At 36.7% G+C, this 27,642-nt stretch overlaps 1 protein-coding gene across 3 annotated transcripts in view; it reads left to right on the forward strand.

Annotated features, from left to right (window-relative positions):
• The window catches only part of LOC119077483 (bestrophin-2), a 45,961-nt gene that overhangs the window by 11,647 nt on the left and 6,672 nt on the right, over positions 1-27,642 (forward strand). For 2 of the 3 annotated variants that reach the window (XM_037184695.1, XM_037184696.1), the window contains exons 3-9: positions 12,487-12,597; positions 12,987-13,028; positions 16,395-16,569; positions 16,638-16,776; positions 18,347-18,585; positions 18,659-18,793; positions 23,396-23,503. In XM_037184695.1, the coding sequence (XP_037040590.1) occupies positions 12,487-12,597; positions 12,987-13,028; positions 16,395-16,569; positions 16,638-16,776; positions 18,347-18,585; positions 18,659-18,793; positions 23,396-23,503 (949 nt within the window). The remainder of the gene's footprint in view (positions 1-12,486; positions 12,598-12,986; positions 13,029-16,394; positions 16,570-16,637; positions 16,777-18,346; positions 18,586-18,658; positions 18,794-23,395; positions 23,504-27,642) is intronic. The other variant, XM_037184697.1, reaches the window with a different exon arrangement.

The raw sequence follows: 27,642 nt of genomic DNA on the forward strand, positions 1-27,642 counted from the left end.
CTCGTCACTGAAGCTTCACACAACATCGTTCGCATCAAATTCAAGAAATTCGATACGTTGTTGTGTGTGTAGCAAGTTACATTTCTACTAATGGTACCGTTACCGTTGATATCCAAACCATATCATGTGTTAACCATGGGGCTGCTGGAATTTGGGGAACCAACACATTATTCGCAAAATTGTATAAAAATTCCAGGCGGACATCCAAACAACCTGACAAATTTTGCAATTTTTTTTGGATTTTTGCAAGTGGGAAGATGGTGGATCATCTGGGTTTGCGGAATTTTGGGAACTAACTTACTGTGAACCTAATATTCCCAAAAGATTCGAAGATAACCCAAGAAAACCTCGGAAAAACGTCAAATTCATTGAATTCTAGAACTGGGAAGAGAGCCCAAAAGAACCTCAGAAATTTTCTAAAGTTTCTTAACTGGGAAGACGTTGGACCGTGAGGAGTGGTGTAACTTTAGGAACCAACATGCCACCTCAATAAATCTGACCATTCTACACCTATAAAAAAATATTTGCGTATGGTAACTCTGCTGTTCATTTTACAACATAGCTGAACATTAGTTTTCAGCATATCTGTATATTCTACGTAATTGTTGAATGTTGAACGGAATGACAGTACTATGTACAGCTAAGATGTACTACTGCACTGTTAAGTTACCAAATGTACTTGTCGCGAATTTGTACAGCAGAGCAGTACATGATTTGTGACAGATCCAAAGTACTATTGAGATGTAAAATGTACAATATAGCTGAACGAATGACAGTTTGAATAATTCAAATTGAATGTAGGTCGTGGAAACTTCCATAATATCAAGACTAAAAACTGCATGACATTTCAATACAATTCTAGATTTATTCGTAATTCATAAATTCAGCGGTGAATAAATGAACTGGAATAATGAAAGATTTTTTTTAGTGTAATTGACGGTAAAAGCTGTCGTTGTAGATAGCAGATTTTCTGATGCCTCTACTCGCATCTTTTATCCTTCCGGATATCAATTTAAAGCATTTCATATTCCTTATGCGATGGAATCTTTGATGAAATCACATCAAACAAATTTATGACTAACTATTTTCAGGGTCGGTAAAATTTCTATTAAAGTATGCTAAATGTAGAAACCAGATTTTATGTAAATAAGACGGATTAACGCACCGAGTTATACATAAATAACTATTTTCGTAAACAAATTATAGATTTGCAACGGTTTCGCCGAACAAAATGATCCAAGCACGAACCGACTATTATTCAAACGTAACCTCACTTAAGTTTCGTTAAATGTTTCGTTCATTCATTCATGTGTATGAAATTTTTTTAACGTGGATGGCCAACGCACTGCTCCTAGCATGAACACTACTTTGACAAATATCCAATTTGGAGGCTTTTGTGATGACAGCTACCGCTTAAGATTGATTGTATTGTGTGTTTTAACTCATACAACGAAAACAAGTCATCTATCTATATTTATCTTTACGAAAGAAACGCAGTGCCTACTGTGACTTCATTAGCCTCCAAATATTTCTTATGTTCATGCTAGGAGCAGTGCGTTGGGATGGCATTTCTTGACGTGGATGACATTTCAATCGGCTATGAAGATGATCTATATATAAACATAACCTAAGTATTTTTTGTGTTGCTACTGACATTTTCATTCTTAGTAATATTGAGGTTATAGTCTTATGGGCGATAATAAATTATTTTAGTGGTACTTCTCGCTCAGTGATTGGTGTCCACCACTAAATACGTCGAAAATTAAGCCGACGAAAGTCCTGTTTTCTTGTTGATCAATAAAATAATTGTAAATGACGATAAATTCTATTTTGGATATCAACAACTTAATACAATCCGTTTTCTCAACAGGTAAAAGGCTTTAAAAGTTGTTGTGAGGAATTCTTTTGAAAATCCACCTATCCAAATCGGACCCATTTCGTCTATGATTGATATATACATGGTTTTAAATGTTGCCCTTAGATCTCAAAGCAGGCTTCAGATAGTCTCTAGTCACTTTTGGTTGATAGTGGCTGACCTTAGAAGGTCGAAAAAGGATGTTTTTCGGACTCATTTTACGGCTGCTAAATGTGCGCTCGTTGGAAAGCTGAAGTCAAGTACTTTCAGGGCATGCCTAGTTTGGACTAAGTTCGGACAATCAGTTTCAATAAATGAAAACTACTAATTGAAAAAACACATTTTTCGAAAAAAAAACAAAGTTTCCATGGTTCTGGATAAATAGAGTAGGGTAATTTTTGTTAAGAATAGAAGCCACTCCATTGGTGGAATTTGTGTCATGTACAGGTACAAATTTAGGATTAATTTTAACGAAATCTACTAAAAAAAAATAAAAAAAATTTCTAGTATTTCTCAATTATTTTCGATATTTTGACATTTTACATTACAGCACAACAGTATAAGAATATGAGAACTTTTGAAGTTCAATTTCACAATACTGCTCAGCTGAACATTAATGTTCAGAAAAACAGTACTATGGAGACGTACGATATTATAAGATCTCTTTGACATATCGTTTACCAAACACAAGTTCTGAGTTGGCGCATGAGTAAGGTGGTGGACTAGAGTGTCGGAGGTTATGGGTTCTAGCCGCAGTTAGCGCCAATTTTTTTTTTTTTTTTTCAATTTAGTTAATTTAGTTAATATAATTTAACGTACTAAATAATATAACAATGAAAAATGGTGGATTTTGACTATATTTTCTGTACAATTTTTAATTTTGGATCAGGGAATCAACGTTCGCTTAACTGTACATTTATACAGCTGTGCTGTAAATATTACTGCTACGTTAACATAATGTACTTGTCGCGAATTTGTACAGTACATTCGTACAAAGACTACAGCTAAGCTGGACAAGATTTTTTTAGGTGTACTGTCGAGTAGCACTATTCCAAGATCCATAATCAAAATTATTGCTCAGACTCTTTTGAAAAACAGCCTACCGAAATCGGACGCATTTTCCAGTGGACTTTTTTATGTGTGCCCAAAAATTCTGCCCATTCTGCCCAAAAATCCAAAACCACTTTCAAAAAAATTCTTCGAAGCCTGTGTGGCTGGTGAAAGATGATCAAAAACCGAAAACTTGCACTTCTCTTACAAAAATTTCTCCAGTTACACGAGCCGTGTGCTTTTGGGCCAAATAAGGTCTTATGGGGTTTAGATGCATCTAAGATGAAATAGTAGCTGAAATGAGGTATCAATGGAAAGCTTAGACAATGTACGCTACAACTAGCATATTAGGTTCACATTAAGCGTCATCAGTACCAGCCCAGACCTGTCTAAAGTTCACAAAGATTTAGAAAAATTTTCTTGTAAATTTTTACAAACATATATCAATGAATCTAATCAAACAAGGCATGACCCGAAAGTACTTGAGCTCAGCTTTCCAACGAGTCCACTCTCATCCGGAACGATCATTTATAGCGGCCAAATAATGAGGTTAAAAAACACCCTTTTTCCACCTTCGTAGATCTTCCACCAGCAACCAGGTGTAGCTCGAGAGTCTCAAGTCGAGACTATCTGAGGCCTGTTTGAGGTCTACTGGCAAAGATCTTTCAAACCATGTGTATATCCATCCATCCCAGACGAAATGGGTCCGATTTTGATAGGTGGATTTTCAAAAGAATCGCTCAGAATGTTTTTGAAATTCGTTTTGGCTAGGGTAGAATAACTTTCTTGGCTGTTTTCAAAAGAATCCCTCTCAATACTCAGAGGAAATCCTGAAGTTATTTAAACACACTAGACCAACACACACTAGCATCTAGTGTCACTAGGGAAAATGATATTTCTATTGTTAAAACCGGTTTTAACCGATTTTAGCTGATTTAAACATTAGAAATATCGTATTCCCGATGACACTAGATGCTAATGTGTGTTGGACTCAATGTAAATCCACAAAAAGTCTCGGAACCCTAGTTTCGGGTGAACATCATTTTTATATCGTTGGCTTGGCCATAGGTCAAATTCAATTCTAACCAATGCCGTTCCAACCAAAGTATATAAACATACTGAAGGTAATGCAAATCCACAAAAACTCACGGAACCCTACTTTCGGGTGAATATAATTTTTACGATGTTGGCCACTAGTTAAATTCACTTTGTTAGGTTGCATCCTTATACTCAACGCAAAAAATTGTATGCAGGGCAACACATTTCTACCAACATTAACACGCCAACCATCACGCAAGCAACATAACAAATCTTATATTCACCCGAAACTTGGGTTCCGTAAAATTTGTGATCCGCTGAGCATTTGCATTACCTTCACTATGTTTATATACTTTGGTTCCAACAACATTAGTACGCCAAACGTCAAAGATGCAACATAACAAATCTGACATTCACCCAGAATTTGAGCATGACATTTCGTCATAAAATTACAAATGTCAGCCCTATTTTTTGTGAACCAACGTCACTACTAATAGAGCTCAAAGATTGAAGTACTCAATGTGGCCAACCGAGGTTTCTTACAAAGTGTATAAACACTGAAGGTAATGCAATTCCTCAGCGGATCAGAGAAATTACGGATCCCGACTTTGAGGTGAATTCATTTTTGTAATGTTGCTATCGTCATATTTTTTTGTGTGATTTTCTTGTCGCACCCAAGGTAAATATACTTACTGAAGGTAACGCAAATCCTCAGAGAATAGCAAGAAATGCGGACCCCAAGTTCCGGGTGAATATAAGATTTGTTATGTTGCATCCGTGACGTTTGGCGCGATAATGTTGTTGGAAGTGTCTTGTATAGTATTGAGTTTTGGCATGTGTTGCAATGCAATGCAACCTAACAAAGTTAATTTGACTTGTGTCCAACATATTAAAAACTATATTCACCCGAAAGTAGGGGTCCGTGTGTTCTTGCGGATTTGCGTTACCTTCAGTGTTTATATACTTTGGTCACACCTGCTAAGTTTGTATGGAATCGAATTCACCTCACCACTAGCTGCAACTTGACGCAAACGAATTCAATATAATATGTGCAATGGTGCAACGCAACGAAACTGAATTGCTCATTTGCATTACCTTCTTCATACTTTGGTTTCCTATACCCTTCGTTGTTTTGTTTTGGAAAAATGCCAGAAAAAACTCATCGGTTCTGTACAGAATCAACTTCCTCGCAATAAATTTGTTGCGAAACAAAATTATCGACTCAAAAATCTCAAACCTGCTAGCAACAACACTTGACCCATTTTTAAATAACAAAACGTCTCTCGTAGCACAGGTTACCATTTTACAAGCTTTAAACTCTCGTGCATGCTTATTACAACTAATTTTGTTTTTAATTTAATTTTAACCTGTCGTCGGACATAATGATTTTGCTAAAATATTTGCACAGTCGTTGTCGTATGCCATGCATAACGAAAAAAAAGGTTCAGAATGTCAGTAATTATCCATTATACTCTCTGTTGTATCAGCAACTCGAGTTTGAAGCGTATATGATGAAATTTTCGTTGATTAATTTAATCGAATTAAGTAGAGAACAAACACCTTTACCACTCAATTGTGTGGAGTGCAGACTCACTATACGTCAACAGTTTAACTCAAAAATATATTTTGATGATTCGATCAGTTCATTTGGAAACGTTTCTGCGTTATTGTAGCGTAAATACTTTGGCAAACAGTCTGATCATTTCAGGGTTGCATTTGGTTTTATATTCGATTTAACGGAATTTTAAACCAAACTTGTACTATTAATGATGTGATACGATGTGATTCCACGATTCGTATCTACTTGCTGCGCTTGTTTAATGTCTATCCCAAAAATTGTTGTAAACCGTTCGTTCTTGTTGACTTCGTGGCTTTTAGATTGTAGGCCTAATCTTCTTTCAAATAACTGACGACATTTTCCTTCTATTTCAAAACATAGCGAGAACACAACGTCTCGAAAGCCTTCGCAGATAGGAACACTTGTTTATATTTATTGAATTTATGAAAAATTTGAATAAAAAGTTGTTTGATTGACATGTTTTTACTATTAATAGCAATATAATAGCTTTGAATGCAGATGCTAATGGCTATGAAAATAACTAAAATTATTTATGAACTAGCGGTAACGGTGAACAGCGATTTATAGGCAAATTAATTTAAAATTAAATCTGGGGTCGTAGATACAGTTCGCCTTGCAATTCTTTTTATCTGTTTCGATGAGGAAGAAAGTATTGCGCTCGAATGAAATTACGCTAATATTATTGCGCCATGTATATCTTATGGCGCTCGAACTGGTTAAAAGTACGTAGTACCTACATAACGATTATCTTTCAGTTCGTTCTTCAAATCTCAAACTTGTGTTTAATAGGTCGGGTTCGGTCTGTCCGCAACCCGAACTTGACCTGAACCGAAAAAAATCAATTTCGAGTTCAACTCAAACCGGACTTGAACCTGAATTGGCTCGATCCGAATCTGACCGGAACCTGACCGTAACTTGAAAATGTCAAGTTAAATCAGTCATTTTCAAGAAATCCGGAAATTTTCATGAAAATTGGTAGCTTATGATGTAAAACTTTCGTGTTACCCGAATCCGACCTAATCTAGTTTGAAAACTTCAGGTTCATCTCAGGTTCGGTTCAAACCGGAAAGTAAAAGTTTCAGGTCAAGTTTCATTCGAGCCTGAAATCTTAGACGTTCAAATTCTGCTCGGTTCAACCTGAATTTAAACATTTACTGGAACCCGATCCGAACCTTGCATTTGTTAACGTATTCTTTAGGAAAAAAGACTTTTTCCGACAATAAGTAATTTGGTAGTTGGTAGTTCTGGTAGCTGATTTAACATTCAGAATTTCAATGCTGTGAGAGAATCAACACCAGGCAAATAACTATTTGTTATCTGATAACTGGTAGCTCACAGTTAATATTGCAATTTGAAAATTTGGTAGTCAGTGGTGGACTACCAAGATTATAATTGACTTCTAAAGGTTATGTTAGGCAGAGATGTTTACTATTCGAGAACTGCACAACGACTGATGAAATTATTCTACTTGTTTGTCTATTTAAGGCTAAACGGAAAGTTAACTACCAAACTGGTAGTTGACTACCAAACTGGTAGTTGACTACCAAACTGGTAGTTGACTACCAAACTGGTAGTTGACTACCAAACTAGTAGTTGACTACCAAACTGGTAGTTGACTACCAAACTGGTAGTTGACTACCAAACTGGTAGTTGACTACCAAACTGGTAGTTGACTACAAAACTTGTAGTTGACTACAAAACTTGTAGTTGACTACCAAACTGGTAGTTGACTACCAAACTGGTAGTTGACTACCAAACTGGTAGTTGACTACCAAACTGGTAGTTGACTACCAAACTGGTAGTTGACTACCAAACTGGTAGTTGACTACCAAACTGGTAGTTGACTACCAAACTGGTAGTTGACTACCAAACTGGTAGTTGACTACCAAACTGGTAGTTGACTACCAAACTGGTAGTTGACTACCAAACTAGCTATTAAAAGGCTTTCATTTCTCTTCAGCTGTTTAAAGAACAGATGTCAAAGCTTATTGTAACCTCGCTAGTTGCACAATTATAATCAAAGGAAATAAGCGCTCTGACTGTAAACGATCACCTGTCTGCGTGCATAATACAGTTATTCAATTCATCACGTATCAATCTGAACAAATTTATGTACAAACATACCACATAACACAGTCTATGACTATGACAAAGGTGAACTTCATTAATTGAGATATTAGACCTATTAGACACACAGTGATGTATATTAATAGTGTGGTGCTCCAATTATATTATGCAATTTTCAACATTATTTTTCTGCATTGTTATTAAAGCAGTGAGAGTGAATTTTTCATAATTCAAACGGTTTCGGACAGGTTAATGGGGCAAATGTAGCAAAATTCTGCAATGTTAAATACTTTCAATGGTACATTGATCGAATAAATAGACTTGTTCAGCTGCAGATAGATCAAATTATAATCCAGTTAGTAATCCAGTTCGAAAGATTCCATTTACGTATATATATGTGTGCATGAATCAAGTTAATTGCCTTGTAATGACTGCTACCTGTAGCCACGTTTACCTATTAAAGTGTCTAGCGCACTTATATCGTCCAATTTTTATGAGACTTTCGTGATTTTGTTTCGTGTCGAAATACATACCTCTACTCAATAGTTAAATAGTTAAATTGTCTTGCTATCTAGCTCAGTGAATTCGTTTTTGTGTAACAAAATGAGGACGAGGAGGGAGTCAAAATTTGTTACAAATATTTTGCAGACACTTGCCCCAACTTTTTGGTTGTAACATTCAGGACATTAGATTTTGCCCAACCTAACTGTATCAGATCCAGCACTTCCACTCTTCCGTTAATTCCCTTTGTCCTACTTTTTGGAACTTTTTCCTATTTGTCCTACTGTCCTGTTTTCAACTGAATAAGTAAATGACTAGCACACGTAGTTTCTACTGAGAAAGTCACTTGTGAAGAGACTGCGTTCGAAGCTCAGTCACTTGTTATGACTTCTTACAAACACAAAGAAGGGTAAACCATTATGTTACGTAAAGCTCGCAAACTTTTGCCGGGTTATATATGGGAGAAACGTCAAACGTATACTAAATCGACTCAGTTAGTAACTTTACGAAATATTATGCTGTGTTGCTCAAATGGTTTTACATGCTTCGAAAACCGTGTTTTTCATGTTTGAGCATGTAATAGTATTTTACATGACTAGGGATAAAAAGATGAAAAGTAGAGTTTTCGTGTGAATTTTGTTGATCCGAGGCGAAAACGAGACTTTTCACTTTTTATCCCGAGTTATGTAATGGATTTTACATGCTAATGGCGTCGAAAGAAGTGCTTGAAACATGAACAGTACGGTTTTTGACGCATGTAGCATGTAAAATCCATTACATAACTAGGGATAACAGTGAAAAGTCTCGTTTTCGTGTGTTTATTGACCTCGGCTAAGGGTCGGATCAAAAAAATTCACACGAAAACTTGTGTGCTTCGTGAACAACCTTATTTTATCCACTCAAATGCGGTGAGAAGATTGCGTTTTGTTGACGCTCTATCCGATGACAGTTCAGGTAAGAAAAATTTTATTTTCTCAACTCTTGTTTTTGACATGGGGTGCAATTTTCGATTTCGAAAAATGGTGAAACAAATGTGTTTGTTTCGTAAATAAAAACGGGATTTCACGTCACGCATGGATGAAATAGTATTTTTCATGCTAGCGAAGCGAAAATCCTTATTTTGCCCACTATGAACCGTTGTGAAAATGACGTTTTGTTGTCATTCTGACAGACGCCATTTTAGGCGATAAAATATTCATTTTTTCCACTAAACTGGCGGGTTAGCCATTTAGGGTGAGAAAATGATCATTTTCTCACCTAAAATGGCTGAATACCAAAGCAGCCTCTTTGTTTTATTTTCTTCAAATTGGACAAAAATGCGGATTTTCGCAAGTTTCTAGCTTGAAAAACGTTGTGTTCACCTTGGGGAGAAATAGTTAATTCCACCTTGAGCGAAACTTTCACTCTTGGTGAATTTCCTATTTTGTCCCCTTGGTTAACAAATAACTATTACATAAATCGGGATAAAAAGATGAAAAGTAGAGTTTTCGCGTGAATTTCATTGATCCTAGGTGAAGCCGAGATCAATCGAGATCAATTAACAAACGAAAACGAGACTTTTCATCTATATATCGAGTTATGTAACGGGTTTTACATGCTACATGCGTCGAAAACCGTATTTTTCATGTTTCAAGCACTACTTTCGACGCCCCCAGCATGTACAATTATGTGTTCACCTCGGGGAGAAATAGGAAATTCCAACTCGAGCGAATTGTGACCTATTTTCTCCACTTGGTAAACAAATTCGTGCGCACTGAACTTGTAATTTTGTGTGAACTTATCACTCGTTGCTTATCCTCTTATCAGGTACGAAAGGATCAGTACTTGTGATTCAAATTATATGAAGAAACTTTGAGTGAGATGAAGATGTTGCTCCATCTGAATTCGAATCAAATTCAATTTGTTTTCAGTTTATTTTTTCTTTGTAAAACCATACCGCACACCCAGTTGTTCAATAAATATTGACTTTTCTCAATAAGTAATAAGCAGACGTATCGGTGTGTTGTATTACTGTATGTTTTCCAAGTAAATTATTTTTTTTTTTCGTTAACAAAAAAGTAGCACCAAACAATCTATAAAATTTAATTTACCTTGGAATATTGTGAAAAAAAACCGACTTGAACAGAAATGAGTATACAATGTGAATGAGTCGGAAAAAAGCTCCTTGAATCATATTGCTACTTTACAACAAAATTTTTACGTGATCATTTAACAGAAAATTTAATGAAAAAAAAAATTGAAAATATTATTCGAACATTCGTTAATTTATGGTTGTTTATGGTATAATGTGCAGATAAAGTTGTTGCATTACAACAAACTTACGACTCTATGCTCGTAATTCTTCCATATTTAATTTGAATTTCAGTTAATTCATTATTTACCTGATCATTAGAAATAATCACTTTTTGTTCCATCAATTTTAATTATCGGATGCCCGTGTGTTCGAACGTCTGTTCGGAAAAGTTTGCGATAAATGCTTTCGAGAGATTTGCTTAGAAATCGTTAAGTTAAAATTTATTTACAAATGAAACCCATAAAATCATATGTTACAGGCGCATCAGGCGACCAGGTGATGTAAGGTGCTTAGTGGCACTTTCCACAACATAGAGTTACACTCCGCTGTCATTATTTGAACATGTCTGGTTTCCCATATATATTTTTGTGGTTTCCTTTGATCGACAGCGCCACCATGCCACCTCTCGAGTGTAACTCTATGTTCCACACCTTTTCAATTGCATTTGAAACATCTGAAAAAGTGGGTATCTATCGTAGATGCTCGCTGGTCAATTTTTTTTCTGGATCGATTTGGTTTTGAAAAATCAGCCCATACTGTTGTAATCGAATATTTGCAGTGTAGATAAAAGACATCCTTACAGTTCAAAGTGATAGACAAGAGTGATTTATTCGGTGACAAGTTTGTCTTACATAAAGACAATAGAACAAGCCTAAATCAAACGTCCATATGAGCAGTACAAATTACAATTCCAACACATACCCAAGGCTGTAAACTTTGGGGAGGTCACGCAGATACGATTTCAGTTACGTTCAAATTCTGTACCAAATACAGTAAAAACTACTGACACTCTTATGTTCTTTCCTTGTTTTTCAGTACTAGTTTCGACAACTAGTTCTGGTTCAGTTACAAAAGCTTTCGTTGTAGCAAATAATCGTTGACAATTCTACCGGCCGAATCATACAATCAATGGTTTCCTGGAATTTCATATGAGCTCTCTATTTTGAAATTAGCGACATGGTTTCTGCCACTGTTTCGATCTGAGAGAGAGTGCAATGCAAACTCAAACATTTTAATAATTTTTCTGCCGACATCTCATCAGGCCATGGCGACAGTTTTCAAGGAAATAACTAACTACAAGTGGCTAGTCATACCCTGTTGCATGTACAAGTCTAGCGAATCATAAGCGAAGCGAAATGCACATGCAAACATTTCTAGTTTACTCTTATTCGTACGGGACTTTCGCCCCAATCGACTTAATGTAGACGGTGCGTGTGCAGCATAGTGTGATTCGTACTTGCATGGTTTTTTACCCAAGGCCACCATTGGCCACCTGTTGTACGAGGCACGATTTAGTTTTAAATTTTCAGTAAAAGGTGAACTCATCATTTTAACAAATCGGACTGGACGGCCCATTTGTGGTTAAGTGCTAGCCCTCGATAAAAATGACTTGGGGTTCGTTTCCCGTGTCAGACCAAATTGAACATGGAATCTTTCTTGCGCTTGAAATCGCAAAGTAAACTCAATCTTCATAATTTTGGTAATTGCAGTTTGTTTTTTGGCTGTAACGATCTACTCAATTGTATGTCGTACGACCGCGTACGAATGAGTACGATGAATTTAGGCATGTGCGTGCATAGATCCCAGCCTATATTTAGGCGAGATGGCAATTAAGCATCTAACTTTACTCACAGCGGATTTGCATACTTCGAGGCGTAGTCCGGCTGTTACGTCATATATGAAGGAGAGGAAACGTAGGCTAAAAGAACCTGAGTTTATTTAAAACCAGTTGCATGTTCAAATTGTCCAAATCGCCCACAACGCTCCACCATCGTCTCATACAATTTAGGACATGAAACTAGATCAAAATCAGTTTTACCAGCTCAGGTTCTTCTGTCCCACGAATATTCAACTTTGTCACACATGTTACTTCGTCATATATGGTCACGTTAGGCCGGTGATCGATTAGTGGGATCTCTAAACAAACGAATCAATTGCATTTTATTGTGCATTGTACTACTGAAAAGAGTTAGCAATTATGAATAAAAATCTTCTCCCTCGTCTTTCATTTTAAGCGTTAAGTAGCTCATAAGACTTTAATCCTCACTTATTGTACAAAGTAAGAAGTCGATTAAATTTTTCTTTTTTTTGTATCTTTTCCAGATGGCGTGGCAGTGTGTACAAATTAGTTTGGCGTGAGCTGTTAGCGTATTTAGCATTGTACTATTCAATTAATTTATTATATAGATATGGACTGAACGATGATCAAAAAAGGTAACCGACAAAATGATGTCACTCAGATTTTTCCATTAATTTTTGTTGGATTTGTTTGATTTTCACAAAAAAGTGTGTTGTGTCAACGCAATGCAAGTATGAGTGATCAAAGTGGTCAGCCGTAGAAAGTACTCTATTTTACGTGAAATGGTTTTTTACAGTGTTTTACGTTTATATGTACACTGTCCAGTTTCAATATTCTATTTAGAGTATCACTCATGCTTGAAGTGCGTTGGTTGTGTGCAAGCAATTTTTTAAACTTACAAAAAGACAAAGGAAAACAAATTACCCTGAATGACAGACTTCTCCAATAATAAACGAATGAACGACCATACCGACAATGACCGTAATAATTAGCTCCGTTGATCTATTTGCCGTTGATTTTTCAGAGATTTTCAAAAAGTTAAGGTCTACTTCTATACTAATTTCGGGTATGACAACTTTTGATTATGAAATATATTCGTCATCTATCTGTGTTGGAAATAAATGGTCATTCTGCACCAAACGTTCACAGTTATATCATACGTAGGATTAGGGTGTAATTGATTCGTTTTGCGGTAAAATTGAGTATTTGGTTTCGGTTTTTGTCAAAGAAATGATAAAAGATGGCGCTACACTGACCCCACAGGTAGAGCAAATATGTCAAATGACATTTAACCGCCATCCAATACGTCAAATGCTATATTGCATTTTGACGTATTGGATGCATGACTGTTAAACGTCATTCGACATATTCGTCCTACCTGTTGGGTTAGAGCAGCGCCACCTGTTATCAATTCTCTGTTTTTTGTAGATTTTGTTATGACATTTTAGCACAATGTCACCTGAATGTAGTCTAAGAACATAATACACTGAAAAAATGGAAATTGGATAATCCTAGTTGCTCGTACCAAATACTTGTGGTATGAATTGAACACGCAGCACGTATACATCATGTTCACTATATCGTCGGCAGCATGACTAAAGGGCGTCCTACCGTTTTTTTAAAACGGGCTCAAAATCTCACAAATGTTGACAGCTTCCAGGGAAAAAAAGTTTATCGAAATCCAACCAATGGGTCCAAAGATATGGTCGTTTAAAAAATGGTAGGACGCCTTTTAGTCACGTTGCCGATGATATGGGACTGTAAACGTAACGTAACCCCACTTAGTATTCGTTAAGTTTTTCTTATCCGCCATTGATTGACGCTTAATTTCGTGCAGAGCATTGAGCGTGGGACAACTCAGAAAACTACAAAAGTACTTGTTCTGAATACGGTTTTGTTTCGTGAAGTTTTACCATGAAAACTACTACTGTGTCATATTCAGTTAAAGAAAATTTGCTGACAAGTGGTGAAACTGTCAACAATATCCATGTCCTATGTCGATAATTCAGTTTTGAGTGGATTGAGAGCGCGTACAGAAATTCTTCGTTCAGTTTACCCATTAATTTTGACATTATTCGAAATTTTCGCTGGGATCGTAATTAACGTTTACAACAATGAACGTCAACAACGAATGTCGAATGGTCGAATGTCAAACTTTGTATGGAGCGGAGGACATAGCGATTTCATATAAAGAAACTCACCTCTCATGAGAGGTGAGTTTGTTTATATGAAATCGCTATGGCCTCCGGTTTGTGTGAATAGACCATACCTGGTTTATACTTTCATTGGTTTGCAAAGCCCTAAACATGATCTATATTAGCAGAACTTTGGTGAAATATAGAGAAACTTAGCGAAAGTATTTGCATTTTGTTTTGCTAAATTTCACAAGAATTTCACCAATTTTGAGAAGTTCGTTACAGTCAAAGGCAGTCAATTTTCAGCATAAATTTGCTTCAGCTGTTTTTCAGCTGATCCACACATACAATCAAAACTGGTTTTCCTTGTTCATACGGTTGAAGCTGCTACACGCACGCGCATGATAGTGGTAAAACCGTATAAAGACGTATAAACCGTTGTGATTGTTTGTATGGATCAGCTGAAAAACAGCTGAAGCAAATTTATGCTGAAAATTGACTGCCTTTGACTGTATTCTGTTTTTCATAAATTGTTGACATTTTACCAGAGTTTACCTTTCTAAATCTTACTGAGACTGAGCTTATTTAAATTGCGATAGATTCATCTCAAAGTTCAATAAATCTACCAAAACTTCACAAAATTAAAATTCGTCATAGAGATGATATGTGTCGTGAGTATTTAATACATACCGCACGTATTTAATGCGTGCTACAAGTCCGTTTATCCAAATTTGATTTTTATCAGTGTGTCACACAGTAAGAAAGCCCTAGTAACTATTCCCATTATTCACGTACGTCCCCCTCGGCTGCAAACATATGAAAAAGCGAAAATACTTCGCCTCACATTTCAAATCGATCAAAAATGTATGATTGACAACGGTGCAACTCAGCCAGCGTTATTTGTCAAATTGTAAATTGTACCGGCACATAAATCGAATTTTTAATTAATTGGCGATCAACGACAATGAAAGAAATGTTTTTTTTTTGCTGTCATTCAATTTTAGATTCACTTTCTCCGACCACAAATACTCCATAAGTAAATTTTGCATTTCGTTTCGTTTGTAGCGGTTGTAACAACATAGGTATCAATTATATCCATCGGTTAAACCGACAAAATTTGCACACCTCTCAGACAAACATGATCATTTGTAGTCAATAGACACAAAGTAAAAAATTTGAAATTCAGACACATTTTTCGTACGATAGAAATTTTGGCCATGTACAGTATACGTTCACAAAATGGCTAACGACATCTCACCTTTCTCAGTCTTAAATGGATTTTTTTTCGACAAACGCACAATGCACCTAAGACAACTCTCATAAATCTATGTGAAATGAAATTATATTTGATTATACATCAAACATACAGCCGTACATAGGGTGTGTCGATTTGAATTTTTTTTGGCAGACCGTGAATCCACACAAACATTGTTGTGCATTCATAAAAATTTTAGAACGTCGGCACTTTATTTTTTCCTCACGAGCGGAGATATTCCTTTGACCATCCTGAGATGTATAATCTCGTAGTGAAGTAATAGATGGCATTGACAGAAGTGAAGTGACACTTGTCACCTTTCAGATTTAACAGATAAGAAAAGCGTTTTTTAACCGTTATCTGTACAATACCGGATATGGTTCTAAAATGCGATTTTACGCGTGTCATGTGTACTTTACGGACATTTGGCTTGATTGATAAGAGACAAAATTGAATTTTTTAAATTTTTGCTATATTCACTTGACAGCTCGCTCTCTCACTGAGTACTTTTTCTCTCACGGAGTACTTTTTGTTGAGTGACCATAACCTGTCACAGACGACGAGCATATTAACAGTTTACTATCTGATCTATTACTTCATTTGATCGAAGATTTTCAGATATTGGTTTCAGAAATCTTTTACTTCATTTGTTTCGAACATGATCTTTCCTATATAAGACCTCATTAGGCAGAGCTTGTTCTTTATTATTGTTGTCGTTGTCGATAACAGATGACAGCCGTCTGTAACAGATTACAGAACAAGCAATTTATAACTTTAATTCAGGGGAGCCGACTTTTATTTTTGAACAGTAACGGTGCCCACGAGAAACGTTTCATTCATCGTGCTGTTAAAGAACTAGTGCTCAGAGAATCCATCCACCGTCGGCTAGTGCTTTCCAAGCTTCACTTGTCCTTAGAGGCGCCCCTGATTGTATTTTCTCAGACTACAGTAGGCAGAAAAAAAAATTAAATTCAAATCGACGCTCCCTGCTTACAATTACCAAACCAATCAGACTAAACTGTTCTCATCACTCGCGAAACAGGATCTTCGAAAAATTGCGACAATATTTTGGAGCTCAAGGTGAAAGCATACCAATGTCCTTCGTGCTAGGATTCTACGTAACATTAGTGGTAAACCGATGGTGGGCACAATATAAATTACTACCATGGCCGGACACACTGGCGCTCGTTATCAGTGCGGCTATATCAACGTCAGCGGTAATTTTGTCTTCTTTTTGTTTTGTTAAATATTCATTTTACAGTAAGGCCTTTCCATGTGTGTATAGATTGACAAAAAAGAGCAGGGAAGGCTGATGAGAAGGAACATCATGCGTTACATGGTATTATCTTTCGTTATCACCTTGATGCGAATATCATTGCGGGTGAAAAAACGGTTTCCGTCGTGGCAGCATTTAGTTGATTCAGGTGAATATTACTTTTAGTTACTTGTGTCTGAGACGGTTATACCTATCTCCTCTGGAAAATATATTTTTTAACTGTACAGACATCGACGCGAAGGAGATCTCACACAAATTTTTCAATTGTTCTAGTGTCAAGTTTGACAGTGAAACAGGTCCGTAGAACTAAGATACTTTTTATGTCAATGTCAAGTGCAGTTCAAATACTGGTGCGTTGGGTCATTACCAATTTGTACCAAAAAGTGTTTATTGAAAGATTCTTTTGTTGAATCAGAGAAATAGCGATGTTGTTGTCTGCAATAGCTTCAATTTAGTTGATAAAAATTTTGTTTTGGTACGCAGACATTGTGTTTCAATTGCACTAACAAGTTTCGATCACATGACTACCGACGATGATGAATCTGTTCAATTGTAAGCCCCAAAATTCACACTTAATTGAATGATTCAATATCCTTCTACTTAGTTGATCAAACTGTTAACTACTATTAGATGTAGATACACAAACAGTCAAACACACAAAAAAAACTCTCGCAATACCTCAACTCAAGTGGCCATAATACTTTTTTGTGTGCGAACAAGTGCTGTAAATTTTCCATCACGGTGCGGTTGAATGAATTTTAACTGAGCATTTCGATGCATTTTTGATATTTTTGGATATTATTAGTCAGCTCGGAACAGGGTCCACAAAAATATTTGATTTTCATTAGTACCATCGGTGACAGTGGAACATAGGTCATCCTGTCCACAGAAAGACGTAGATGGTCTACCTTCAATGCTGCAACTATTTTTTAGTTTCATCCCTCAAGTATCCACGCCTCTACGATGTTTTGAAAATCGTGTTTTTTAAACTTTACCGGCTTCTCTTGCACTCATGGGACCGAATTTTTGTACCATTGCTATTAGAATTCCAACCACTACTGATTGCAGCCCCAATTGAGTTTTCAATTGCTCCATCTGTGGACAGGATGGCCTATTTTTCATTGCCACCAATGGTACGGATGAAAATCAAACAATTTTGTGGAACCTTGTTGGGTCTCCGAGCTGACGAATAATTTCTAAAAATATCAAAAGTGCATCGAAATGCTCAGTTAAAATTCATTGCCATTTTGCTTCGATTGATTTTTATAGCAGATTCAACCAGTTCATCTATCATTTCACGTACGCAACAGCCATCAATTCGATAATTACATCCACCATTTTTCATTTGATGTTGGGCCCCCCACCCATTTTGAGTTTTTAACTGCGTCTTATGTTTCCCATAGTTCAATTGTTAAATGCAGAAACGGGACGTATCACATTAGCGAATTATAAGATAAATGAAATTTCATTGATTTGGCTACGTTTCTTAGACTGACGATTGTTTAAAACAAAAACCTTTCAAAGCCGACTCGGAACGAAGCTAAATGAATAAAATTCCATTTTTGTTATAATTCGCTAAAGTGACACGTCCCATTTCTGTATTTAACTATTCATGTTCGACTATACTTATAGTGCAAGACATATCTCTCAATGCCCCTAATGTCTCTAACACATATAACAAACCATCCAACTAACAAGCACTCCAATCTATCACCCAGGTTTAATGCTCGAAAGTGAAAAAAAGATTTTCGAAATCATGGACCAAAAAAGCCCAATGTCCAAGTACTGGATGCCACTGGTGTGGGCAACGAACATCATCAACACAGCTCGGAAACAGGAACTGATAACGTCCGATCATATCGTGCAAACACTGCTGGTCGAACTATCAGACATTCGACGACGATTAGGTGCTTTGATTGGCTACGATACCGTTTGCGTGCCACTCGTCTACACTCAGGTGAAAAAACAACTCTCGTTTGTGTTTACTTCCGATATCAGATTTTGATGGCGATTCTCTATGTAATGCACAGGTTGTTACGCTAGTCTTATACACATACTTCATTGCGGCACTGCTCGGCCGCCAAATGATACCGACAGTTGACTTACCAACGGGCACAAAATATGAAGATCCGGATTTGTATTTTCCATTATTCACAGCGCTACAGGTAAAAAATTGTTATTTAGCAGGCGCATGGCCAGGTAGTGAATTAACCTTGACTATGCAAATGTGTTTGTCGAAATAATTAACAAAAAAGATGAAATCGATTTTTTAGAATAAAATGTTCTTTCGCGTATTCAATCGTAATGTAAACGGGAACGTGCAATTGATATGGGTGTATTGGTTGTAGCGAATTATAAGGTATTGTAGCTAAATTGGCGCATCAGTTACAACTAATTATTATTTGTTGATGAACGTGCAATAAATCATTGCTCGTTCTCATTGATTAGATCGTGACATCTTTGTTTTTATTTACTGCAGTCAGGCGTAGTGCGGTGTGCTACCTACGACTCGGTCTTTGAAATCGACAAGAGATCGTGAGCACTTTTCAAGTTGAATTTACATATTAAATTAGAATAAGAATTAAAATCAGATTGAAGTTCCAACGCCTACAATTTGTAGTCTTTGTTATCCACTACTGGATGTAGGGCTCTCAATGAGGGGTATTTAGCCATGAAACACCTCGCGGGAAGTTCGTGTGGACCACATGTTTTACGTGAATTCCAAACCACGCCTATAGGTTAGCAAGCCTTTAGAATTTTTCGTCTGGTGCTCGTTATATCTGCACCCTAAAGCTGGACTTCAGATATTTGTCCACAGAATTCATTGTGAATGCACGCTTGTTGGGTACGCTTAGGAACGTTACTTTTGTCATGCGACACATTCAGGGAAAATCCGAAACAGAATTTGCCCTCACCGGATTTTCTTGCCCGTTCCTATGTCTAGGGAAGGATAAAAGTCGATGAAAATCTTTGAAAATCCACCAAACACGGTAAGGTAAATCCTACTGAAATCACAAGAAATTCTTGGAGATATTCCCTTTTTAAAATCCTTTATCAACATTTCCCGGTGTTCTACAAAGCAAAGGCTCAGTTTCCCGGTAACCGAACTTTACCGAAAAAAAATCCGCATTTTTCCATACCCGGTAACAAGTCATGTGGAGAGATTCTTTTGAAAAAACAGTCTACGAAAATCGGTCGTACCAATTTGTTAAGCTTTTTCGATATGTATTGATAGGACTTGATGCCTAGATTCTAAAACCACCGTCAAAAAACCGAACTTGAGATAAAAGTGTCCAAAGTTCGTGAAGATATGAAGGGAATCCACATACTTCAGAATGATATTTTTTTAGTACATTTGACATCGTAGACACCAAATCTCTTCTCGGCTGAACTCTACATGACCTCACCTTTTCAACGAACCCATGGTCGAATATGTTCCTCAACTGGTGTGGCTGTAATTATTGTAAGAAAAACTTGATTTTTTTAAAATTTGGGGAGGCCCACTTGAACCTTGGAATTTTTTGACTTTGGTTTTAGAATCTGGGCATCAAGACCTATCAGTTCATACCAAAAAAGCTTTACAAATTGATACGATCGATTTTCGTAGGCTGTTTTTCAAAAGAATCCCTCATGACGTTGTTGCGGAGCTCTATACCACAGTCTCTTTCGTGACATGGACTGAGGGCGCTAAACGCAAATGTCCACTTCAATTTATAACTGGTTCTGTTCATGAGAAAATCTGGACGCTCACTTCATCCACTTCGTTGACCGCTAGAGCTCGTTCAGGAACTCTTCGTTAAGTTTCACTGGTGAAAATATGTCAAAATCTTCACTTTGGTTAACGAATTTTTAGTTCCTGAACGAGCTTCTAGTTATCTTTTACACAAATTGACAGGCTTTGTTTCTTCGCCGTAGTTTTTTCGTGATATTCATAGTCCCTTCAATAAATTCGGATATTAAAATCTCTTAAATTGGTCTTTCTGTCGCAACGCATCGCAGGTTTAAGAGACATTAAGTTTGCTGAAAAGCATACATTTAGGCGTTATGTTAAATACTGGATTTTAGTTTACTTTTGATGATATCTTTCCACCAGAATCGTTTTTCAAAAATATTGGACCACAATAACGACCACGAATGTGTTAGCTTTCCACAGAAAATAGATTTGGTTGTAGCAGTTTGACCAGCTCTGAGAAAACTCAACAGTTCGTGAAAATTTCGTTAAACTGCTGACTTTTCTCAGAGCTTGTTAAACGACTACAACCAAACCCTATTTTTTATTTTAAGCTAACACATTTGTGGTCGTTATTGTGATTCTGATGGAAAAATATCATCAAAAGTGAAATACGAGACACGCAAATGTAGGCTACAATTTAAGCTAAGCATCGATGCCTCTTAAGCTTTGTCTTCATAAATTAAAATATCGCCAACTATACAGCAGAAAAACCGATTTTTGACCATGCAGTGCCTCACTGCTTGAAACCTATGCCAAATTGTTACATTAAACGATACGGAAAACATGTGTCCTACGACTTTTGTTATCTACCCATAGAAGGACTAACAGATAGCCCTAAAGTATATCTCGGTAACAGCACAGCGTAGAAAATCAAAATTGGTGTCAAAATGAAGGTATTGGAGCTGAATGAAGAATGGAATTAAGATAGCTAATTTTCCGATACGAGCGAAGCGAGCCTGCCAGGAGGAAATTCGAAAGTTTGGTGATCCAAAATGACATGCAATAAATCTTGCTTCAGGTCCAAATATGGCTGCTAAATATAATAAATTAAACTTCATCGACGCGCTCGTCGCGTAGACCAATAAAACGTGATTAATGCATTTTTTATGTAAATGTTATGGTGCCATAAAGTTTTGTTTGTACCGTCGTCGTATGCCAAGTAGCTACTAAGTTTATGATTCAGTCGTCCATTGATTTTATTTCCATGCTAATTGGCGCTTGATGAACAAGACGACCAGATTGAACATCTGTGTACAATTTCAATTAGAGCCATTTCGTTAACACTTTTTTTGTTATCGATGCAATAACGATCAATTTTCGGACGAACGAAAAAACCGCGTTAAACACTTTACCAATTTGGGTTTCTTTTAGCAGTCGTCAACCGTTCAACCATTTTAATGAATGGAAAAATCTTAAGACGATGTCCAGTTACGTAAACAAAGTTCGATATGTTTGACGATAGAATAGACAAAGAGCGCACGTGTGTGGTAGGTTCTTCCCGTGGTAGTAGGTGAGTGTTAGCCTGGTGTTAAAAGGAAGACGTAGAGAAGGCAATTTTAAAACCAAATTTCTATTAATTGATCTACTGTTAGATCCTACCTCCAACCTCCATGCCAAAAATAGTTATTTTTTCCCTCGCTTCGCTCTGGCCGCAAAACTTCAATCTTGTTGGAATTTTCTATTTTTTCCAAAGGTGCAAGGCGTGATTAACCCTTTTATCCACGAAACAAAAACATCAATTTGTTACACCATTTTTCAACACAAAAACATAGGCGACAGTTCGATGTAGAAAATGTCTGTATTTTCTACTGTCAAAACAGGAGGGGAGAAAATATACCTTTCTTACCCGAACTGTCATCAGACAAAAGCTTCAAAAAAAACGTCATTTTCTCATGGCTTTCTTAGTGGAGGAAATAAGGTTTATCATATCGCACACTTGAAATAGTAATTTGTCCACCGAGTTGAAGAAATTTCATATTGAGGATGTTGTCACACAAAAAATGACACTTTTTTCCAGGGAAACGCACTATTTTTCCAATTACCAAAAAAGACTCCTGACACAGCACTGCTCCTAGCATGGACAAGAAAATATTCGGAGGCAGATGAAATCACAGCAGTCACTGTGTTTCGCTTGTAAATGACTTGTTTTCGTTGTATAAGTTAAAACTTACAATACAAACAATCCTAAGAGACAATCATCTTATTTTTACAGCCTCCATTTGACAGTTGTCAATTTGGTGTTCATGCCGGGAGCAGTGCTGTGCTCCCGAAGTTTCAGCTGAGTTGAGAAAGTTTCCATTTTCTCGCCTGCGTTGTGAATAAACATCTGACTTGTCTCAGAAATTACGTCCTTCCGCGTCCTTTAATTGAATCTTTTTTTCTATTTGGGACCAGTACCTTCAACATCTGTACATCTGTCCAGTACCTTCAGCTGACTGACACATACTCTAAGCTTATCTTCCTTATAGTGCTCGTAACTATAATCATGCAAGGAAAAATGCAAGAACCAACATCTTTTGTCCTTAACTAATGTAGCGATACGGCGTAGATGTTCAACCATTTCCGATCTTGCTCTTACGAGCGACCGATTTGTATCTCAGCTCTAGGCATATATAAATCGTCACCACGCCGGCGGCCCTCATACTCGTCGTCGCTAAAATGTGATTCATTTTCTATTTATCGGAAATCGACTGATTTGAGATAATTCAGTTGTTTGATGTCGAATTTCAAGGTGTGCTAATTACTCGCAAATTATTGCTGATTGATGAATAATGTAGCATAAAGTGGAAGAGTCGTTGAAGCGTCTTACATCGAGCCGGGTCGTCATTGATTGCATGGTGAAATTATCTCTGGGTTTTTCTTGTTCGTTGGCAAATATTTTTCTGAAGATCGACCAATTCCAACGAATTCATTTCCGAAAACATCTATTTTGTTGATGTATTTTTCAACGGAATCGAATCATCTTTCTTGTTAATTTCATCGATTCCGATGCATTGAATTCGATTTCTCATTTTTTTGTTTGTTGTTGCTTTAGTTCGTTTTCTACGTCGGCTGGTTGAAAGTAGCTGAAGTGCTCATAAATCCATTCGGAGAGGACGACGACGACATTGAATTGAACTGGTTAATCGACAGACATATCAAGGTAAGTGATGTGTACACTCAGTGTATATTCAGTTGTGTGCTTGCTTTTTACAATTTATGTTTTTGAGCTTCGAAATTTGAGTATCGCAGCGACTTAACCTGTCCACGACAGTAATAATAAGTGACAAGCTCTGACTGGTCTTATATAGCCAAAATGTTCAAAATAAATGAAGTAAAAGATTTCTGTTGGTTTTGTATGAGCTTGTTACGTAAATTTTCTTGATTAAAATCGGATTTGCTCAGTTAAATTACTTTTATTCTGCCAAATCAATTTCGGTACCAAATAGATACCATCTTCAGTGGCTAAAAACATAAACATAATGAGAACACAGAATATCATTATACAGCGCAAAGGTTTCTTTTTTACCTCAATTCTTTTAAAGCACAAAAATAAGCACTTGTGTGCATCGTCAATTAAATTCAATACTAAATCGATTTAGATCAAAATCAAAACGTAAAGAGAGAGGATAAAACAAAAATGAATTTCTACTAGATGAAAGCATTACGTACAGAGAGTAACATCAAATCACGTTATTATAGGCAGTAGATAACATTATACAATCGGTGTGTTTATTCAGACAATTCGGTGTCTTCTTCACCGCAATCATCTCTAAAATGTCTCTTTTCTTCTGCTGACTTTCACGAACAACAATTTTAACTTTATCCCACAACGGATGCAAGGATGACGTCATGCTGGTTGGAAAAGGCGACAACACGTTGAAGAAGTCTATTTTTAGTAGACTCAAAGATCCGATGCCAAAGTTACATTGTTCACATTTGGTGTACTGTATTCCCTGTTCGTGCGGGTACAAATACGTTGGCCAGACATTACAGCTTTTGAAGGACAGAATCTATCAACATAAGTACAACATAAGCATTAAGAACAGTAACCACAGTGCCTTATGTGATCACGCTATTACGAACAATCATACACCGTTGTGGGATAAAGTTAAAATTGTTGTTCGTGAAAGTCAGCAGAAGAAAAGAGACATTTTAGAGATGATTGCGGTGAAGAAGACACCGAATTGTCTGAATAAACACACCGATTGTATAATGTTATCTACTGCCTATAATAACGTGATTTGATGTTACTCTCTGTACGTAATGCTTTCATCTAGTAGAAATTCATTTTTGTTTTATCCTCTCTCTTTACGTTTTGATTTTGATCTAAATCGATTTAGTATTGAATTTAATTGACGATGCACACAAGTGCTTATTTTTGTGCTTTAAAAGAATTGAGGTAAAAAAGAAACCTTTGCGCTGTATAATGATATTCTGTGTTCTCATTATGTTTATGTTTTTAGCCACTGAAGATGGTATCTATTTGGTACCGAAATTGATTTGGCAGAATAAAAGTAATTTAACTGAGCAAATCCGATTTTAATCAAGAAAATAAAAGATTTCTGAAATCAAATCCTAAAAATTTTCGATCAAATGAAGTACTAGATCATATAGTAAAACTGTTAGTATGCTTGCCGTCTGTGACAGGTTAACCCTCTGCTCCATAACATCTATAATGCGCTTGATCAGGGCCGAACTGGGCATATTGGGCAATCGGGTAGCACTTTTACATAAATCGGAGCCGAAATTAGATTTTTATAAGTTCCCCGAAAACCCCATTGGTAGCCAGTTCGGTCCTGCGCTTGATGGCCTGTAAACTGACGGGAGAATCTGAAATTCTATCTGATTCAAAAAGCGAAGAAATACAAAAATTTATTGCAAAATTATGTTTTGTAAAGAGAATATCGGCGTACTGTCACGTACGGACGACGTGTATATTCTTCATCAACGCGAAATCATTCGGAACACATTCCATACCATAAAAATATATGTGATCGATGATGAATGGATGTGTTATGGTGTTTATCGAATGAATTTTTGTTGTTTTCATTCAAAAACCAATTTAATTTTTCATACGAAACGGTAAGGGATAATGTATTCAAAAACGTGTAAGCGATTCAAAATTTGTTCACCGATCATTACGCTGATCGTCGATCGTGGCATGTGTGGAAGAATTTCTTTTTTTTGCAATTTTTTTTTTTTGATAATTTGATCGTTCGACTGTAATTATTGGTGGGATAATGTTGGTGTTATAGCCTAATGATGTTTTGAGCAGTGATAAAAAATGCTAATGATCGAGGTGTTTAATCCGGTTTGCTTTTTTTTGGTTGTTAAGTTTTTCGTCTTTACAGTCGAGTGATAGGGTGACCAGGCCAACGTGACCGTCAACTGGAAATAACTGAACCTGTTTTCACCTGATCTTAATGATATCTATTTTGAGTGAACCTGAACCTGCAAGGAATTTCGCGCCGCGTCGTTCACAATAATTGACAAAATGACACATTTCGTATAAGGAAAATGTCACTTTGTGGGTTATTGTGAATCACACGGCGCGAAATTCCTCAACACCATCAAAGTATATTAACACTCAAGGTAATGCAAACCCTCAGCGGATCAGAGTTCTTTTGGATCCCGACTTTGAGGTGAAATCATTTTTGTAATGTTTCCAATTGTCAGACTTTCTTGTGAGCAATGTTGGATCTGCAAAGTTTGTATGGAATCGAATTCACCTTCACCTCGAGCTTCACCTCACCACAAGCTGCAACTTCACGCAAACGAATTCAATATAAAATGTTCAACGTAACGAAACTAAACTCACCAGAAAGTAGAGGTCCGTGCGTAACTGCGCATTTGTGTCACCGTCAGTGTTTATATACTTTGGGACCGTTTGACACTAGAGACAATTGTCAATACACTACACACTGATCCGTGCAAAACAAGTTCTTTTTTCGGTTGCATACAGTCGAAGGCAGTCAATTTTCAGCATAAATTTGCTTCAGCTGTTTTTCAGCTGATCCACCCATACAATGAAAACTGGTTTTCCTTGTTCATACGGTTGAAGCTGCTACACGCACGCGCATGATAGTGGTAAAACCGTATAAAGACGTATAAACGGTTGTGATTGTTTGTATGGATCAGCTGAAAAACAGCTGAAGCTAATTTATGCTGAAAATTGACTGCTTTGACTGTAACTTTCGTTCGTTAAAATTATTTACAAACTTTCGTTCGTGTCAAACGTCTGCAAAATTATAGATTTCAGCTCAGAAAAAATGTCACTCTAATTCAGGGGCTCATCAGTGGTGAATTACGTACGTAAATGGACATTTCGTATTCACTAAAATTCGTGATAAACGTGTTGGGCGATACTTTCGAATATATGGGTGTTAGGTGTATCGTGCTATAGAAACATCCCAACAGCAATTTTGAGTTGATGGGATCGACAATTATTATGTCTCTTCCATTGTTCGTGTGTTTTCGGCCTAAGGTTTTTACTGATTTCACCGTCTACCGCACTTATCACGAAATTACGTAAATACGAAATGCTCAATTACGTACGTAATTCATCACTGTACGATTGTCGGATTCGAATGTACGAATGTACTGTACGTGCAGCTATGCTTGTTCCACGCAATTGATTGATAGTGAACACTAGTTCATTTACAGCAAGACGAATGAAACGTTTCTCGTCGAAACCACTGTTCATAAATAAGAGTCGGCTGCTCTAATCTAATTGAAGGATTGATTTTATTGACTTAATGTATCAAGCATGCTGGTCATCCTAAATTCGGCGATAGACACTTTTTATCCGATCTTAGAATATAGCAAACCGATCACCGTTCCAATCAAAGAGCCATGCTCTTCAGTTCAACAATCAAAGTCTGTTTTGTTGTTGTTGCTGCTGCTGTATCGCCACAATGTTAAGAGATTTAAATACGTACATACCTGTATCACTCTACCTGTAGCTGGTGGTATAATTAATAATCATGTGTCAGCTGTATTCTCGTCGAAAATTACAGTATTCGGTTACTAGACATGGCATGCATAATGACTTTCCATTGTTGCTTTTTTCGTTGATGTTGTTGTTGGTTGGCATATTTGTTTGGTTTAGATTTTGTTGTTCGTTTTCTTGTAGCATCGTTCGATAATATGCATATCATTCCTGAAACATACACACTCGCGACTATAATATCTGATCAACATAAATTGCTAACTGAAATCAAGGCAAAATGTGTTATGTAAGAACAATATAATCGATGAATTTTGCGAATTTGTGGAATGTTCGACAGAACAGAATTCGTT

This window comes from Bradysia coprophila, unplaced genomic scaffold (genome assembly GCF_014529535.1).
Source record: "Bradysia coprophila strain Holo2 unplaced genomic scaffold, BU_Bcop_v1 contig_235, whole genome shotgun sequence".
Taxonomy (NCBI): domain Eukaryota; kingdom Metazoa; phylum Arthropoda; class Insecta; order Diptera; family Sciaridae; genus Bradysia; species Bradysia coprophila.